We start from the raw sequence: 18,513 nt of genomic DNA on the forward strand, positions 1-18,513 counted from the left end.
CTTCTCCATATTTTCCCCACCCGGTAGCCCCTGGCAACCACTTTTCTACTCTGTTTCTGTGACTTAACTTAAATGTGCTCAGCACACACACACACACACACCCCACAAAAGGTAAATTCGTGAGGTGACGAATTTGTTAATTAGCTGAATGAGTAGAATCCCTTCACAATGTATATGTCTATTAAATCCTCACCTTGGACACGGTAAATATCTTATAATTTTATTCATCATATATACCTAAGTAAAGCTGGACAGAATTGCTCCTGAGAAAAAACAGAGTTTAAATATATAGTATTCAAATTACACTGGAAACAAAGTACTTCACCTATATCATGACTAATAATTTGTCCTTCAAATGATACACTTCTTTTGGAGTAATGTAGTATGCAGCCACCTATGAGAACTGATGAATTATATTATGACATACAGGGTACACAAGGGCAGTATTTTGTACTATAACGTTTGCTCCTGTCCATTTAAAAGAGCTAACATTTTTAATTACTAGAGTTGGACAGTAGCTGTTTTTCTCAAAAGAAGGTAGAATTCTCTATTCACTATCTCACCTCTTTATTTGAAAAATGTTGCCAGTATTAAAAACACTTTAAACAATAAATTTTATCCTGTTTTTTCACTTTAAAAATCTACAATGTTTTCATCAAAACTTACCATTTTGGGGCAACACCTAACATCGCCAAAATTTTAGATGTATTTTTGTCATAATTCCCTTTCCAGTTCATAATAGAAGGAAAAGTGATTTTCTTGTTAACTTTGAACTTAAAAGTTCCTTAAGTGAGAATGCTGATATCTAATAGAACTTTTGTCTCTACTGTGCCCTGTAGTTTAATGAAACAGGAGGTCGCAGATGTTAATGGAGCCCTCTGTTGCATTGGAGGACAGGTGAGGCTGAAGTACAGGGTGACCAGCACAGGGACACTAAATGTCACGTGCTGTCTCCCCCTAGCAGAGTGAAGGGGGGCCCATTCCTTCAGTCAGCGTTCCAGCTTGCCCCATCCCTGCACCACTCCCTCCCACCTGCCTTTCTTGCCTCTTCGCACCTTACATTGTGTTGCCCGATACAAAGCCCTCTGGGAACCTTCTGTCCCTACCCAGCGAAGGACTTCTAAATTCTATCGTATCTCCCCGTGAGCTATCAATTTGCGACTTTTGCCAGGGTTTAGTGAAAGCAGGTTCCCCAGAGGAACTCTTATGGTGCCATGCAATACGAAACGAAAACCTCCCTTTTGCTCTCTCTCTTTTAAAATTCAAGCCACAAAATTGCACAGGGAGGGGGAGAACAGATAACATTTATTCGTATAGGCGATTGTCACCGGTTGTAAAGAAGGATGGGAGTCATGGGTACTGGCGTTAGAGAAAATGTTATTGTCAGTTATGTCTCAAGGCCAAAGTCACAGGAAACACAGTCTTTAGTTGACTACGAAAGCGTCTCAAAGAAAGCGCAGGGATGAACAGTTTCTTTCCCGAGCTTGGACGACTGAGAAATCTGGGATGCGCCTGGCATGGCAGTGCGGGCTATTTTTGGAGAAAGCCAAAACCTGTAGTTGCTTCTCATCGAGAGAGATGTCCAACAGTGATATCCGGTTATTGAACTGGTGGCATTGGCAATTGATGAGGTGATGGTATCGTCTGTTAAGTGCAGGTCACAGGAGGAAAACAGGGTGATCTTGAGGGCAACGAGATACAAACCCAGCAGAACCACACTGCCATTGCCTGGAGCTAAATGAACACCGGTAAGGAAAACCCCTTGGAATATTTTTCCTTCTTCACTTGGGGCCAGTCTTGGGACTAATTAGATAAAATCAGCTGAAATCTCCTTTTCCCTCGACAGAATTCACTTCATTACCTCATATATTCCCTCATCCGGGTGTACCGGGACAGGGTTAGGTTCAAACAGGTCTTGGTGCCACTTCCTAAGATATAGTCCCAATTTTCTTCTCCTGTATGTCACAAAGGATAAGAATTTCTAGAATGTGAGGAAATTGCTTATGAAATGATTGTCTAAAGATCAGCAAATTATAGCTGAAGTTCAGTGGGTAATTTTCACCCTTCAGAATCTTCTGACTATAGATAACTAAGATCTCACCTTTTTTTGTATTAAATTATTTTGGTAACTCATCAGGAAGCCCACCTTCCCACCCCATAAGACATATAACTTGAGGTAAAAGTAACAAAGGCTTCACTTGTATTTCAATTACGGAAAAGACTGGCAAGTTTTCAAATGTACTTTTTCCACATCTTAACTCTATCAGTCTTGCTTTTTGAACAGAGTACGGGTGCCATTTTGAATATTTAATTAACTGGTACATCTTGTAAAAAATTCAAGTGTGATCTGTAACTGTTTTTGAAAGGGCTCCCCACCAGATACTGACGAGGGGCCATCAGCCACTTGTGTCATTTATACAAGTGGATTTTCCCATTCAATTTTGGTTCCACTCTAAGTGATGACTTCAGCACTTGCTTTTATTCCGTGGAAGGCCAGGAAGCGCTGTGTTCTCTAAGCCCGATGGGACAACCTTCCACCAAAGGCTGAACTTTTGTTGTCAGAAAAACTGGGCCTAATGATTGCAGCAAACAGGGCTGGGATTTTATTGGTGTCCTCTCCGTGACTGTGACAGTGTTGACATTAAATCAAATTCAATTAGCATGGGCTTGCTAATGACTTACCCTGCTTCAGAAAGTGGCGAGGACAAAGCAACTTGGCAAAAATTCTCCCGGTTACAGTCTGGTTTCCAGCTCCTTTTGGTCGCTTTTCAGTGCGATAGCGAACTGCCAGCTTGTCGCCATAGATGAATGTTAAAGACCTTCACTAATGAAACTCTTGACGGTATCTGTGTGCCGCGAGAGGGAAGGGGGAGGGAGGGCAGGGGCACCTCTGTCCTCAGGTGATCCTGAAGCAATGTGGACGCCCAGCGCGGAGCACATGGAGAGAAAGAGCTACTGCGTCCCTCGAGGGTAGCTTGGCGGGACAGGGTATCAAAGCTGCGAGTGGAAATGAGGTCTGGGGTGGGGATTGGGTTTCCGTAAAGCTAGAGGCGCCCTCTCCGAATGCGTGGGAGGCTGGCCCATTATCTGAGCAGCATTTTAAAGGAACAGAGGAGCCATTCTGATCCCCGCACCACCCCAGCAAGACCAAGACGATGTCCATTCCAGATAGCCGCAGCTTGGATCGACTGCCTCCCCATTGTGGCTTCCCTGATCGGCCAGGCAGTGTCCTTACACACCCGCCCCTCCCCCAGAAGGGGGCAAGGACAGCTTGTGTCCACATCCAGGCCTCCCACGATGCTGTCAGCAAACAGCCCCAGCGCTGAGTCACTCTCAGGAGTCCTCCGCAAACACAGTGTTGAGTAAATAAAGTACCATCTTAATTTAGAGAGTTTATGAGAGAAAAAGCCAATCTCCTGCCATGTTGTTATGTCGTTTTAATATCCCAAGCCGGCTTCCTTGAATGTTTATCTTCAAATTATCTTCTCCTTTCGCCTCATAGATGTTTTCCCTTCGTAGCTTTTTCTCTGTTCATTTAAATGGACGCTTCATGGCAACTGCATAAAGAAAGAGCATTCCAGAGCTCTGAAACCCAGCCGGTGTCCGGGGAGCGCACGCAGGTTTTCAGGTGGAGAACATCACCGTCCCCCTTGGAGCACAACCTGATGATTGTAAAGGAACGACAGTCAGAACTGTGCGAAAACTTGAGCCTTCCTGGATCTGTTGTAACTGACAGATAATTTATCATGTAAAATTGCAGCTTGGAAAGACCACAAGAAAGCCCCAAACTAGCGATACCCTTGAGAATCCACGGCTACCGTGAGGGAGAAACCTCTTCATTCTCGTGACTTCTAAGATCATAAACAAGGAGAAGAAGATGGAGCGCTGCGCTCCAGAAAGGAGCATTCTGTCAGGGAGAGCCCGTGCCAGCAGCGGCCTGCTCCTAAGCTTGTCTGGGACAGAAGCCTGGCACTGATCGGGGGCAAAGGAGTATTTGTTCAGGAAGAATACAGAAGTAAAGAATTATAAGAAATTCAGACTACTCTAATTACGTCCCGATTCCTTTTAAAAGTTGACTGAGCCATGTGTATAAGAGTCTGGACACCTCAAATATCCAGAATGGTACAGAAAGTGTGGAAAGTACCCCTCACTGTTTAATAGCAGCAAGTGCAGAATGTCCTTTTTTACGCCTCTGTTCTAAAAGAATCACCTGTCTACTCTATAATTACCCTGAAAAAAATAGATATTCTTCCTCTTACTTTACAAACAAAGAAACTGAGGCTCGGCTTCGGGGGCAGCTCTAGAATTTCTCAGGGACAATGTCCACGTACAGGAGGCAGTTCACAGAGAAAGGGAGGGGCTTCATTTGCTTGACTGTCACTCTCTTCTCACTTAAGTTGGTTGTTCATGCTCCTCGCTTAGCACTTGTCCTCTCTTAACCAGAAAAGGTGAGAAACTTTTCAAAGTCTATGCAATAGTGGCAGAGCCAGGGTGATTATAGACTGCTTGCAAAATGCTCCATCAATGGTAACTTTCTTGACTATTACAGGCTTCCACAATCATGGTGCCCGTCTGGGCATTCACCCAGGAATAGGCTAACTTTCCCAAAAGGTCTGATTTTTTTAAAGGTCTGACTGGGACCAGAAAATGTCTCCCCCCATCCTGTCCACAAGTAAGGGGTCTGCCTCCCGCCAACGCATTAACTCAGTCTCCTGACTGAGTGATCCAGGGAATATTACATTCCACAGAGTAGGAAGGACAAATTGGACACAGAATTTTGTGAAGATCAAATGAGATAAGGCGCGCGGAAGCACTTTGCAAATGAAAAGTCACCGTGAGGGACACCTGGGTGGCTCAGTGGGTTAAGCCGCTGCCTTCGGCTCGGGTCATGATCTCAGGGTCCTGGGATCGAGTCCCGCATCGGGCTCTCTGCTCATCGGGGAGCCTGCTTCCCTCTCTCTCTCTCTCTGCCTGCCTCTCTGTCTACTTGTGATCTGTCAAATAAATAAATAAAATCTTAAAAAAAAAAAAAAAGAAAAAAGAAAAGTCACCGTGAAATGTAAGCTGGTGTTATTAATGATATTATCACACAGGATTTCTCTGCCTCTGTTCTTAATGGAATAATGGTCTTCTTCAAGGTCTCTAGAAGCCAGACCAAAGGAGTGTGTTTCCAGAGAAACAAAATGTAGAGGTAATTGTGGATGTGCAATAAATATTAAACAGCCTTGCTATTTGTGGGATGCTTCAAGTACACGATTCAGTTGCAGGTGATGGTAAAGGAAACCAGCATGATCTTTAATTATAAAATACTTGTTAGGTTTGATTCCAGCAAAATGCAATTACCCTTGAGACTTCCGGTTATATCTCACAAGAGGTTACGTTCTCGAGATGAAAGCTTTTGTGGGCGAATGTTAGACTCCATTGTTTGGGACCATCTACCCCAATCCTGGCTCCAGTCTGTAGCAGCTAATAACCGTTCACCTGGCGAGCCTTGCAGGAATTCCCAGTTGTGTGCAGGCCATTCTGTGGCCCGCCTTGAAGCATGGAAACATCACAGAAGTGAGGATAAGGGCAACAGTGGCATTAGCTAGGCTCAGGGAGAAAGGAACTTAAAGGGAATTCAAGATTTCATAGTGGACAAAGAAGACTCAGTGGGAGGGAGAAAATGGAATTGTGCTTATACTTGGCACCATGATTATAATGCAAACAAATATCTTTTTTTTTTTTTTTCAAAGACTAGCAGGGAAACCTCTGGATTTCATTTTGGAAAACTATCCCATCAGTCTGTAATACCTTCTGTTAAACTTAACATTTTAATCAGTGTCTGCAGTTGATAGACTAAGAAAGTGCTATTTTGAAAGCCTTTTTTAAGTTTCATACCAGTAGGGTTCCAAAAGCCTTTTTATTAAGAACACTGTATATAATAATAATAGCTAGCATTTAACAAGTGCTTGCAACATGCCATGTCCCGGCAAGTGCTTTATATATCGTTAACTCAGTACTCATAATGAACCCACGGGGAAACTGAGGCACGCTAATTGAACTCCTCTCCAGGCACAGCCTAAAATGGGAGGAGTCTGTTCCTGTGTCCAAGAGGACTGGATGCAGAATCTGTGCTGTCATTTGCCAAACCATACTGCCTCCCAGGCTAGTGCCATGGGGGTTCCAGGCATACACAGGTTATGGGAAGGGCTCTGTGTGTGTGTGTGTGTGCGTGCACGTGCGTGTGTCTACATGATCTTTGTGTCTTATGCATGGAGGCAATTGAATTTTGCTGTTTTCCTTCTCTTTATATTCCTCAGTTTCTTTCTGAAATTGATTCTGTCAGTTGGGTTTCATTTCTTCACTAGGTCAAAATGGTTCTGTAGAAGAGTCCCATCTACCTTTTGAGACTGGACTTGGAGTTTTTCCCTTTGCCTTGAGTCATCTCTGTCCTAAATTAGAGTCAGGAGCTTTAATGCAGGGTGACCATAGTTCTACTTTTAGGAATCTACCTGGTTTCATTTGCCTCATCCTACATCTGCTCTAGAGAGCAATCGCAGGCATCACTGGACGTGAATCTTCACGTGGAACACGCTAGTTCATGGGCAAAGTAGTTAGTATATTTCCATTTGAGAGAAACTAGGTTCTACAGACTATGAGGTGAATGGTAGGTCACCTTCAAAATGAAGAGCAAACACTTCCTCAGAGGAAGTTCGAGAGGATGACACCCGTTCTGGGTGCAAAGTGAAATTGAACAGACTCAGAAACAAGACAAACCTGGGTTTAACTGACAGCTTTCCGACTTTCCAGGTATTTAGTCGCTCTGATCCTGTTTCCAACCTTGTAAGATGGGGGCAATAATACTGAACTAAAATTACAACTAAACAACTAAACGCTACCTCCCTGGGCATTTTTCATTTCTCTTGCCTTTTTTTTTTTTTTTCCTGTATTGAAAGTCTTAGGCCAGTAGGGATCAGCCAAGAGCAATCCTATTTCTAAATTTTTAGCCTTGTTTCCAACGACCACCAAGATCAGAAGATAAAAATACAGGTTGTAGGAAGGTCAGGGAAAGTATGGGTTATAGTAGGCCTTCGAATGCTCATGTGAGAGAGAACAGTGACAGTTTACAAGGTGTGACTCAGATGTAATCTGAACACATTCTTTGACGATGGTTCTTTTACCTTTTATTTGGGTCAGTGACGTGTATTCAGGTTCAGGACATGAAGGACTCTAAGAAGTCAATTACAGCAACCTGGTCATATGGGTGTCTTGCAAACGGATTCTTAAAACTGTGCCATAAAAATGTAGTGAAAAATATCTTACTTTGAATATTAGAAATTTACTTAAAGATTCTTTTAAAAATAACTAATCAGTGCTGGGTACCAGTGACTTAGCTGAAATGGTACAAGCCCTTAGTCTTTTCTGCACTATTTCCAAGTGAAGGTTGTTAGGGTTAAAATCACCACGGGGGCTCCGTCTTTCCTCTGAAAGCCACCTAACTCATTTGCACAAGCTCCGATCGCCAATCAAGGCCTCTGCCAAATTGATGTGTTTCTGCATGTCCTTATCCCTTTCCTTCTGCCCTGCTTCAGCTCAGCAGTCAGCAATTGTCCACATGTGAAAAAAAGAACAAATATATACATACATACATACATACATACATACATACATATATATACAAGTAAATGAGAATGTCTTCCTGGCAAGCCAGTTTGTATACTGTATTCGTTTTATATATAAATATATGCATGTTACATATAAATGAATATTTTATCTGATCATTAAGTTCTTATCTTTTTGTCATTTGTCTAATGCTTATTCCATTATTTCCTCATCTAAAATAGTAATTCACATTTAATACATAATATTTCAGTTCTTTAAGACATTTTCAGTTTTGGGGCGCCTGGGTGGCTCAGTGGGTTAAAGCCTCTGCCTTCACTCGGGTCATGATCCCAGGTTCTCTGCTCAGCAGGGAGCCTGCTTCCTCCTCTCTCTCTGCCTGCCTCTCTGCCTACTTGTGATCTCTGTCTGTCAAATAAATAAATAAAATCTTTTAAAAAAAAAAGACGTTTTCAGTTTTGACCTTCAGCAAGTCCAGTGTATGGACATGGAACTTATAATTAGTTAGATATTAAGTATTGGGTAGTAGCAAAACTACTATTTATTGTTTATACTTCAACAATAACTTGCATGTTGCAGTTGTGTACTTTCACTTTTTTTCTGTTTAAGTTTCTTTCATTTATTTTTAGTTCTGTCCACTTTTTTTTTTTTTTTTTTAAGAGAGGGAGAGAGGGTGCAAGTGGTCGGGGAAGGATAGAGGGTGACAGAGAATCTCAAGCGGGCCCCACGTGGAGCCCAACACAGGGCTTGATCTCCTGACCCTGATATCATGACCTGAGCCGAAATCTAGAGCCAGCTTCTTAACCAACTGAGCCCTGACAGCATCTTCTAGCATTATTAAAGGGCTGAATTCCCAGAGGCTTTCCTCCCTGAGTCATATCAGGGCTAACTGGACCCTGAGGGGTGGGCCATGCTTCTTATCAAAAGCTAGAGTATTGTCATGCGCAGAAGTTGGATAGACATACAAGATTAAAGTATTGATGGTAAATAAAGGAGAGATGGAAAAGTAGTTTCACTTGCTGAAGAATGTAAATTGCAACCCTGACCTTGAGACGCTCTTTTCTGATTGTTCACATCACCAGAATGGGTGTATCTTACAAAACATCAACTGTAAGAATTTGAAAATACTAGATTTTGATTTCAGTTTGTGCCAGTCAGCCTCGGCTCTCTTCTGTCCGCGGCCGGTTTGCATTCGCTTTGGGCAGACATATTTGTCCAGAGAACATTGGAAGGCATTTCAGAGTAGCTTTAAACAAGGGTTTTGTTTAGGAGGAGATGGAAATGACACATGTGTAGTAAGCCTCAACAAGAATGTGACTGGAGGGATGAGGAAATCATCAGGCAGTTTAACATGAACTTCCCTATCACACAGTCTCCAAAATATGCCCAAAATACACTGGAGTGTTCTGTTTTCTGTTAATTTGCTAAGCCAATGTTATGTCATGCCAAGATTTGCATGAATGTTTCAAAAAAGTGAAATGATTCTTCTGTTTTTGCCCCCTACCCATCCCCAGTTTTATTGAGAGATGAATGACAGGTAACACTGGACAAGTTTAAGGTGTAAAATGCGATGACTTCATACACATATACATTGCAAAATGATTATCACAATAAGGTTAGTTAACTCATCCTTCACCCCAGATAATTACCGTTTTGTTGTTTTTGTTGTAAAGAGAACAGTTAAGGTCTTTCTTAGCAATGTTCACATATATGATACGGTACTGTTAACTATAGTCATCGCGGTGTACGTTAGGTCCCCACAACTTACTCATTTTGTAGCTGTAAGTTTGTATCATTTCACCAAAATTCTCATTTCCCACTCCCATCAGCCTCTGGCAACCATCATTCTACTCTGTGCTTCTATGAGTTCAGCTTTTTTAGATTCCACATATAAGTGAGGCCACACAGTTACTGTCTTTCTCTCACTTACTTCTCTGATCTTGCCCCTTGGTTGGGATCCAGAATCACCTTTCCAAGAATTACTGCCAGCAAGACAGTGTAAGACCCTGAAGTGTTTTTGGTATACTAATTAATGGTAGCTTTGGAAAAATGAGAAAATGGCACTTCTCTTACCTGTTACTGCAGCTCCTCAAGAAGAATTCTGTAATGATTTTTAAGGAATATACTGTTTTTCCAAGGAAGGAATTAAGGCCACTAAAATTTATGCATAAGGGGTGATAGATCAAATAACTAGTTGTAGCTCCCTCTGGGGGTCCAAGGAAGCTGCTGTTCCCAAGTAACTCACAGAAACCAGTCCAATTTAGTGGCGAGAACACTCTAGGTATCCATTACTTATAATTGTATCGCTTTACCTTGGGCTGGTCACTGAAATAAACCATGCCTCAAGCTCAAGTCCCTGACATTGGTAGCAGAGAACCCAGGAGACCCTACATAACTCCTTTGGGTCCCTAAGTAAGAGTTCCTAGTTTCTCTCTTCCTTTATAAAAATTCACCAGCACCTCCAGAACCCCAGCTTTCTTAAAGATCCAGAGCCCCAGAGAACAGGCTTATGCATCTCAGGGACTGAAAATGTGACCATTCCTTAGAAAACTGATCATGGTCGAAGGTGGGGCATGAAATAGGATCCAGAAGGTTTCCTTTCTCTTGAGCTATAAACAGACATTTTTCTATGTGCTTTCACTCCTGCAGTAGTAGATGAATAAAACTTACGCTAGGTTCAGGATCGAGATAAGGATCTCTGTTTGTTTGGTGTTTCCCTCTCTTATCTCAGGAACTTAAGAACAAAGGCAGACTTAGCAAGCAAGGTTTACCAGCAATGAATTGATAGGAAATACCTCCATCTGCTTGAGAGGGCAAAGTGTGTAGAGTTCAAATCAGAATGCAAAGGAGCTAGAGGCATTGATGATAAAATGTGAGGCTACATCCCCCTCTTCAAATACCCCACTGTCCCTACAGATGTATCTGTATCAATCCATTCAGAGGCCCCACTGTGTTTATCCTGCAGTGAAATTCTCTCGTGATGAAGTAATCCTCCCAAGAGCCAACATCGTTTGGTGTTGAATTCATGACTACCAGTAGGCGTTAGGGCTTGGGACCTTCCTCTGGTGGGTTATTTGATAATATATTTTATGCTATTTCTCTAGAGCTTTAGAAACTCAGACACCTGCTACACACTTTATACATGTGTAGGTTGTTATTTTGCATATTTTTATTTTTTTTAAAGATTTTATTTATTTATTTATTTGACATAGAGAGAGAGAGAGAGAGATCACAAGTAGACAGAGAGGCAGGCAGAGAGAGAGAGGCAGGCAGAGAGCCCGGTGTGGGACTTGATCCCAGGACCCTGAGATCATGACCTGAGCCGAAGGCAGAGGATTAACCCACTGAGCCACCCAGGCGCCCCATATTTTGCATATTTTTAAAAATGGCATTATTATTTTTGTTCTGAAAGTCCATACTCATGAAGTGAGATAAAGAATTCCTACCCATATCAATCAGTTCAAAGAAAAATCAGATTCCTTGGATTTATGGTGACAATATAAATATTCTATCATCTATCCAGTGTCTGTGTATATCTCTTCTTGAAATTCCCAGCATGGGTGAGATACTGCATTCTGTCAGAAGAAATAGCACCCCAAACAGCATTACATTGTATATGAAAAAGTTTATGACTGGTTTACTTAGTTTATTAGGCCATGACATTAATAAGAACAAGGTTTGGAGTTGAAATTATGAGCTTATTAGCCATTCTGTGGTAACTTACTCCCTACTTTCTGACATCAGTTTCCAGCTGGCTTTTACTATGTGTACAAAAAAAGAACTTAGACAAGAGGTTAAGTGGACCAGGGGAAGTTGTCATCAATATTAGAAAAATGGCTCAGAGCCTACGGCCTGTGAATGGCAGGTGAGGAATGTCAGTGTCACTTAAAAATGTAAAAAAAAAACTGGGGTGCCTGGGTGGCTCAGTCCTTAAGCATCTGCCTTCGGCTCAGGCCCTGATCCTAGGGTCCTAGGATCAAGTCCTGCATCAGGCTCAGCAGGGAGTCTGCTTCCCCCTCTCCCACTCCCCCTGCTTGTGTTCCCTCTCTCACTGTGTCTCTCTCTGTCAAATAAATAAAATCTTTTTTTTTTAAAGATTTTATTTATTTATTTGACAGACAGAGATCACAAGTAGGCAGAGAGGCAGGCAGAGAGAGAGAGGAGGAAGCAGGATTCCGGCTGAGCAGAGAGCCCTATGCGGGGCTTGATCCCAGAACTCTGAGATCATGACCTGAGCTGAAGGCAGAGGCTTTAACCCACTGAGCCACCCAGGCACCCCTAAATAAAATCTTTTTTAAAAAGGTGAACAAATTATTAAACTGAAAAGAACCCAACAAAGGTTACAAATTGAAAGCCTGTTTGCAAAATACATGCAACAATTTTATTTTGTTTGACCCCCGACAGTATTTAAAAATACCCAAATCAGTTACCAATGTGAAGGGAACTGGAAGATGTCACTCAAAATTTGGGGTACTCCTTGTATCCAGATTTTTGTTTCACAGCAGTCAGCTAGATGTGAGCAGCAGCTGCTCCTTTGGACAGAGTGTATGCCTAACAGTTCACCACAGTGCCCCCCCCCATGCCGGGTTATCTTGTGCTCCCCTCCCTTCAGCCACATATGTTACCCATCCGAGCCCGAAAAAGTACTGGGGCTTGCAATCTCCTGATGATCAAATACGCACAAGGTAAAGAGTTGTGGGATCGAAGTAGTTGATCTTTTGGCGGGGGGGTGGGGGGCAGGGGGAGGATATCCACTCTTTGGAAGATGTCAAAATTTGCTTCCAACAGATAGTAAAGTGAAAGTTGCTCTATCTTCGAGAAAGAGTAAAGATCTTACACCACTTGTGCAGATCTCTGCATGGAATTGTGTGTCCTAATGGCTCCGCCGGTGCGTGAGGCAGTCATGTGGCATGTGGACTGGGCCAGTGTGTAAAAATGGAAAGATAGGGAATGCACACCTAGCTTCCTCAAAAGTCTGCAAGGCTGGCCACTTCAAGAACTGACACTGACCTAGTTTCCTAATTCTAGGACTCATGAAAATGCTTCTCTTTAGAAATTTACTGTTGCCTAAGTGGATGATTTATTTATAAAGCAGTTTATGGACTAAAGAAGACCTGTCATAGACACATACAGGCCGTTCCCAAAGTTTCACCTGCCCCAAGCATCATCTTCCCTGAACATCCAGACAGTCCGCATTGAGCCATTTCCTATTCAGGGTCCTGGCAGTTCTGCAAAACAAAGGCCCCCTTTCCTCCCTCTTCAGGATTGTTTATATTTCCAGATATGTATTATCTGTGTTTTATTTGGTACGGGCAATTATTTGCCAAATCGTTGTTTTGTCTAGTCACATAGACTTCCAGAAGTTGTCCCCAGGCTGCCAATCTGGCAGTTACAGAGGACAGACAGTTCAGACTCTACACGAGCTCCTCCTTCCTATATGCGAGAGCATGGGCTCACGGTTGAGATACAGCTTCTAAGGAGTAAATGCTACTTAGCTCTGAACCTCTCAAACGTTTGAGACTGAGCGCTGAACCCAAAGACGCTCTGTGTGCGTTCTGAGGGGCAGTCTACAAGTCAGACATGTCTCTTCCCTCTACAAGGCAGAATTCAGCATTTGTCCTGCCAGAAAATAAATTCACTAGGAAACAGGCTCCGAATTTTGTTGGCTTTGCTCAAGTTTATGCAAATGTTACCTTTGGGTAGAGCTGGGACAAATTGAAACTTTCCCGTGAGGGCTTCTATGATGGTGAGAAACCATTTCAGAGGATTTAGCTTGTACCATCTCTCTGCATGCTAGTCCAGATGATGAACATTCTCTCCACAATTTTGAGACACTGGCTGGACAGACTGAAAGTTAAAGACCACTGATATCATTAAATGGGCTATTTCTGGTAGTCTCTGTGTCGCAAATCATACAGAATTTTATTCCCATCCCTATGCAACCTTATAAATTATATGAATTTTGTCTTTTGCTTTTGCTTTTTTTTTTTTTAATACAACTCTGTCATTTCTGCAGCACTGTAGACAGTTTAATGAAGCGGTGGAGAGGTCCTTTAGAGCCAGTCTGTCTGCGTTGTCCTGGCTGCATGACCTTGGGCAAAATATTTATCTTCTCTCTGCCTCAGTTTCCTCGTGCAAAATGAGTATTGTGATAATAGAACCATCTGTGGGGTTGTTGTGAGGCTTAAGTGAGATGGTCTAGGAAACAAGACTTACTATAATGACTGGCATGTAGCAAACACTTACTGAAATGTTAATTTCTTCTTATTCCTCCGGGCAGCGTAGCATGCTGGGCTTTCAGAGTAGTCTGGGATATTCACAGTGCCGGTCACTGCGTTGGAAAGGTTATCTGTTTATGCAAGAGTCTCCTGTTCTTCACGCTAGCTCTGTATTGCAGAGGACAGAAGCCACGAACAACACATTTAGCTAGACATGAGTTTATTCTATTTAAACTCATTGTTCGTTGGTAATGGAGACACGTGCTCTGCCAACAGTTGTGATTCTCTCTTCGGTGACTATGTGGCAGACCCTTAGACTAAGGGAGCTGTAAGCAGAAGCGAAGCAGACATAGAATGAATCTGGAGTCTGCCTTCAAAGTTAGATCACCAGCTAAGTGCTCTAAGGCTTCTGGCAGTGGGACTGACTGTCAATGGATGTAAAGTTGTGTTGTCACATACAGAACAACTGTCCATAATGTAATGCTGTGGGACGATATCTCCAGGGCTCTGGTGAACGAAGTCTCCATTCTCCCTTTCAATCTCAGCACCAGTGCAGTGGTCTAACCAGAGACCCTCAGGGTAACGGCAGAGCCATCCAATCTATATGTGCACCAACGTGTTGCCTGAGGCTAAAAAATATTATCTAGTACGGATACATGTGACCGTTTTTCAAAGGTAGATGCTGTACTGAGGGCATCAGTAGCATTTTATAACTGTGACTCTTCCCCATCAACAGACTCTTCCCAGTTAGGATGGATCCGAAAATCTGCCCACTGTAAGTAAGCCTTGTTATTCCAAATTGTAGAAAAGCCACTCCTCCTCGCTTAATTTCAAAAAATATCAGGGACGAAAAGAGTAATGTACAAAAATACAAAAGTTAATGGAGTTCTCCAAGGGTTAAATTACCATATTCTATATGGAGTTTTTGTAAAGAATATAAGCAAGGGTCTGCTCTCAGATTTTTCAACAATTTCATAAATTATTCAAGGTTTGTCAAACCAAAGAGCTGTTGCTTTTCAGCGATCTTGCTAAGTCCTCTTCCTCAGTTAGAATTTTTAATGTTAGAATGCAGATGGCGACCATAGTCTACCCTTTGTTTGTCCTGACCATCTGGTTATGAAGAAGAGTAACTTCATTGGTACTACAGTAGCCCACCTTCTCCACGGTTTGGATTTCCATAGTTTCCGTTACCCGTAGTCAGCCACCCTCTGGAAGCAGACCATCCTTCTGAAGTATTGTCAGAAGGTCAACATTGTTCCAACGTTACGTCCCAATACCTGCGCCATTCCCTTCACTTCATCTCTTCACGTAGGCATTTTATTATCTCACGTCATCACAAGAAGGGTGAATAAGGTCCGATAAGGTATTTTGAGAGAGGCCGTATTCACATAACTTTTATTACAGCATGTTGTTAAAATTTTACTTTATTATTATTGTTGTTAATCTCTTCATGCGCCTAATTTATAAACTAAACTTTATTATATTTATGTATTTATATATTTAAAAAATAGTATATATAAGGTTTGGACTCTCTGCAGTTTCCAGTATCCACTGGGGGTCTCGGAATGTATTCCCCACAGATAAGGGGGAACTAATGTGTGCTGCCAATTGGTCCCTTTTCTCTCCCCCATAAAAAGCTATTTAGATGCAGCTTTCAACTCATACTTTCAGACTTGTGCATCTTATCACTTAGTTCTCACCCACTCTAAGTTTATGAACACTTAGATATACTTTTAAAGATCTACACAGCAGTTCTTTGAGACATTATTTTTAGACTTTATTTAGAGCAGTTTTAAGTTCACAGTGAAACTGAGAGGAACGTACAGAGACTTCCCATGTACTCCCTGCCCCCACATACATAGCCTCCCCCACCATCAGCTTCGCTTACAGGATGCTACGTTATTTAACAAGGATGAGCCTGCACTGACTCATCACAAGCACCCAAAGTCCACAGTTCACTGTAGGGTTCAGTCCTGGTGCTATACATTCTCTAGGTTTGCATAAATGTGTAATAACATGTACCCATTATTATCATAGGATACGAAGCATTTCCCTGCCCTAAAACTCCTCCATGCTCTTAACTATTCACCCCGCCCTTGCCCAGAGCACTCTTTTTCACAGAAGATATTAACACGGAATATGTCCGTAATTTACCAGAGTGCTAATGGTCCATAGATGCCAACGGCATATGAAAGTCTGGAGCGAACGGGTAGCTTATGTTGTATAGAAATATATTTCGTTTATTTTTATTTGTATTTATTGATTCAGGAAAAATAAAATTGTGTGTGTGTGAGTGTGTGTGCGTGTGTGTGTGTTGGGGTGTGTGTGTGTGTGCGCGCGTGTGTTTTCAGAGTATTTTATTTTCGGAATTCTTATTTTTGCTTCTGTGTTATACGACTCCACATGGACAGAGTTGGATCTTTTCTCGGAGGCTGGCAAATGTTTTTATTTGCGTTTTGCCATGTTCTTGAATTTCGAGTAGAGAAGAGATTGTGGGAGAAGTGCTAGTAATGGGTCCTAGCATCACTCAGGAGATTGGTCAGACTGAGCACAATGTTTAACTTTGGTTTAATTGTAAAATTAACAGCATAGCCCTCTCCTACCTATGGCAAACTAAATGCATTTTTCAATTTCAGTATCTGATGCTCCATATTTAAAAGTCATGTCTGATAGGCTCCTAACCAATGTATGCATTTTCTTTGTACCAATATTAGCTGGAAATTCCTTGCAGAACAGACGGTTTAACTTTGGCTTCACTTTCTCCATAAATAAAATTAACAACTTCGTCTAAATGGACAGTGCTGTGAATTTATCCCATAATTTTATGGGAATACTTAGAAAGTAATAAAGATAAAATAATTAAAGGAGTTCAGTCTACGTTGGCCCACAGTGCTCTGTAGGGATGGTTTCGTGGTTTTGGGATTTGGATTTGAATCCATTAGAGCTTCCTTTCCGTGAGAATCAATCTCTTCACCTAAAAACTGAGGGATTTGGGCTAAGCCTGCTTCTGACTCTGATAGTCTACAACACAGGGTGTCCAGAATATGTATAACCATATAAAACTTGATTCTGTGCTTCAGTAAACATATGGATATATTGCTCTATGAGGAAAATATTGACCTTGGCAAACTCGAGTCAATAAATTTTGATGTTTGCCTTAAAAAAAAATCAATACCCACTTTTTTATCTCCACATAAAATAGTGCTTTCAAGAGCCAAAGCTAGTGATGGAAATGAGTTTACCTCTCATCCTAATAAATGCATTATATACAATGTAATATTATTATAGATCATCATTTATTATGGTTGGGTATTCTTTGATTTAGAACAAGGATATTATACTCTTAATTCATCATTCAATTAACTTTCCTTCTGAAGGAAAGATAAAAAAACATCTCTCCTTCTTTTGGGGCCATTAGTACATGAAATAGTATATTCATTACATAAGAACACTCGGAGCTTTTAGGCTATCAATGGAATCTTGTTTAGTCAGCTAAAGTACATGTATTACCTTGTTGTATGGGTACAGAGCGATTCAAAGCAAGATATCTTTTAATCCTCTGAGGAAAACAGTTGTATATTTCTCTGGCCTGCTTTCCCTGTTAATGTTTCTTATTTCTTCTGATTTTCCTTTGGATTTGGCTCTGACCATTAGATGAGATTTTTTTTTTTTTAAACAAGAAACCCAGAAATAGAAAGCGAAGGCTTTACATGCATGCTTGAAAAAAGAATGGTTGTATCTATCATTTTTCTTTAAAATGAAACACTGGGGGCACCTGGGTGGCTCAGTCGGTTAAGTGTCTGCCTTTGCCTCAGGTCATCATCCCAGGGTCCTGGGATCCAGTCCCACATGGGGGCTCCCTGCTCAGCGGGGACCCTGCTTCTCCCTCTCCCTCTGCGTGCTGCCCCCCCCCAGCTCCACTTGTGATCTCTCTCTCTCTGTCAAATAAATAAATAAAATCTTAAAAGAAAGAAAGAAAGAAAGAAAGAAAGAAAGAAAGAAAGAAAGAAAGAAACACCATGTTGACATTTAGAGAGCAGTGTAGGTTGGACATCCCATTACAGAACATTTTAAAAAATCCCTTTCAAAAACTTATCCATCATTTTCCCAGTTAGATTCATTCTGAGAGTTCAGTAATTTTGCAAATAGGATGGGCAGAAAGTGGAAGGAAGGAGGAACTTCAGTGATCAAATGAAAGAAAAGACACCACAGGTCCCCCCCCGCCCCGCCCAAACACACACACACTCCATGATTAGAGTTTTCTCTTCCAACAGGGTCTGCATGGTTCAGGGATAAGAGCCAGGACTGGCCTGGATTCAAAACCTGACTTTGTCACCTACACGCTCTGGGACTATGGGCAAGTTGCTTTGGAAGCCTCTGTTTTCCCATTCTTTCAATGGTTTCAAGACCTGTCTCGCACGACCCGTATAAGAATTAAACACCTTTTATTGTATGGGATGCATCTAGCAAAGTACCCTAACTCAATAAATACTGGTTTTCTTTTTCACATCTCATCTCCACATCTGAAACTAAATTTAAAAGGAAAAGGAAAACCATAGGAAGGACATCACAGAGGTTCTCACCTGCCCCCTTGCACAGACCATTATCTCCTCTCATCTCCTCTTTCCAGCCTCGGGGGGAGCTGGCCCTCTCTGCACTCTGCCCCAAACTGCAAGCCTCCAGTCTTCCTCAG

At 41.9% G+C, this 18,513-nt stretch overlaps 1 protein-coding gene across 2 annotated transcripts in view; it reads left to right on the plus strand.

Moving 5' to 3' along the window:
• The window catches only part of RORB (RAR related orphan receptor B), a 183,642-nt gene that overhangs the window by 73,642 nt on the left and 91,487 nt on the right, over positions 1–18,513 (plus strand). The window contains exon 1 of one of the 2 annotated variants that reach the window (XM_032866638.1): positions 1,705–1,748. The exons of the other annotated variant lie outside the window; for it this stretch is intronic. Coding sequence (XP_032722529.1) covers positions 1,739–1,748 — 10 coding nt within the window. The 5' untranslated portion in view covers positions 1,705–1,738. Of the gene's footprint in view, positions 1–1,704; positions 1,749–18,513 lie in introns of those variants that run through there. 2 annotated transcript variants of the gene reach the window in all.

Source organism: Lontra canadensis, unplaced genomic scaffold (assembly GCF_010015895.1).
Source record: "Lontra canadensis isolate GAN:19392208 unplaced genomic scaffold, GSC_riverotter_1.0 scaffold31, whole genome shotgun sequence".
Taxonomy (NCBI): domain Eukaryota; kingdom Metazoa; phylum Chordata; class Mammalia; order Carnivora; family Mustelidae; genus Lontra; species Lontra canadensis.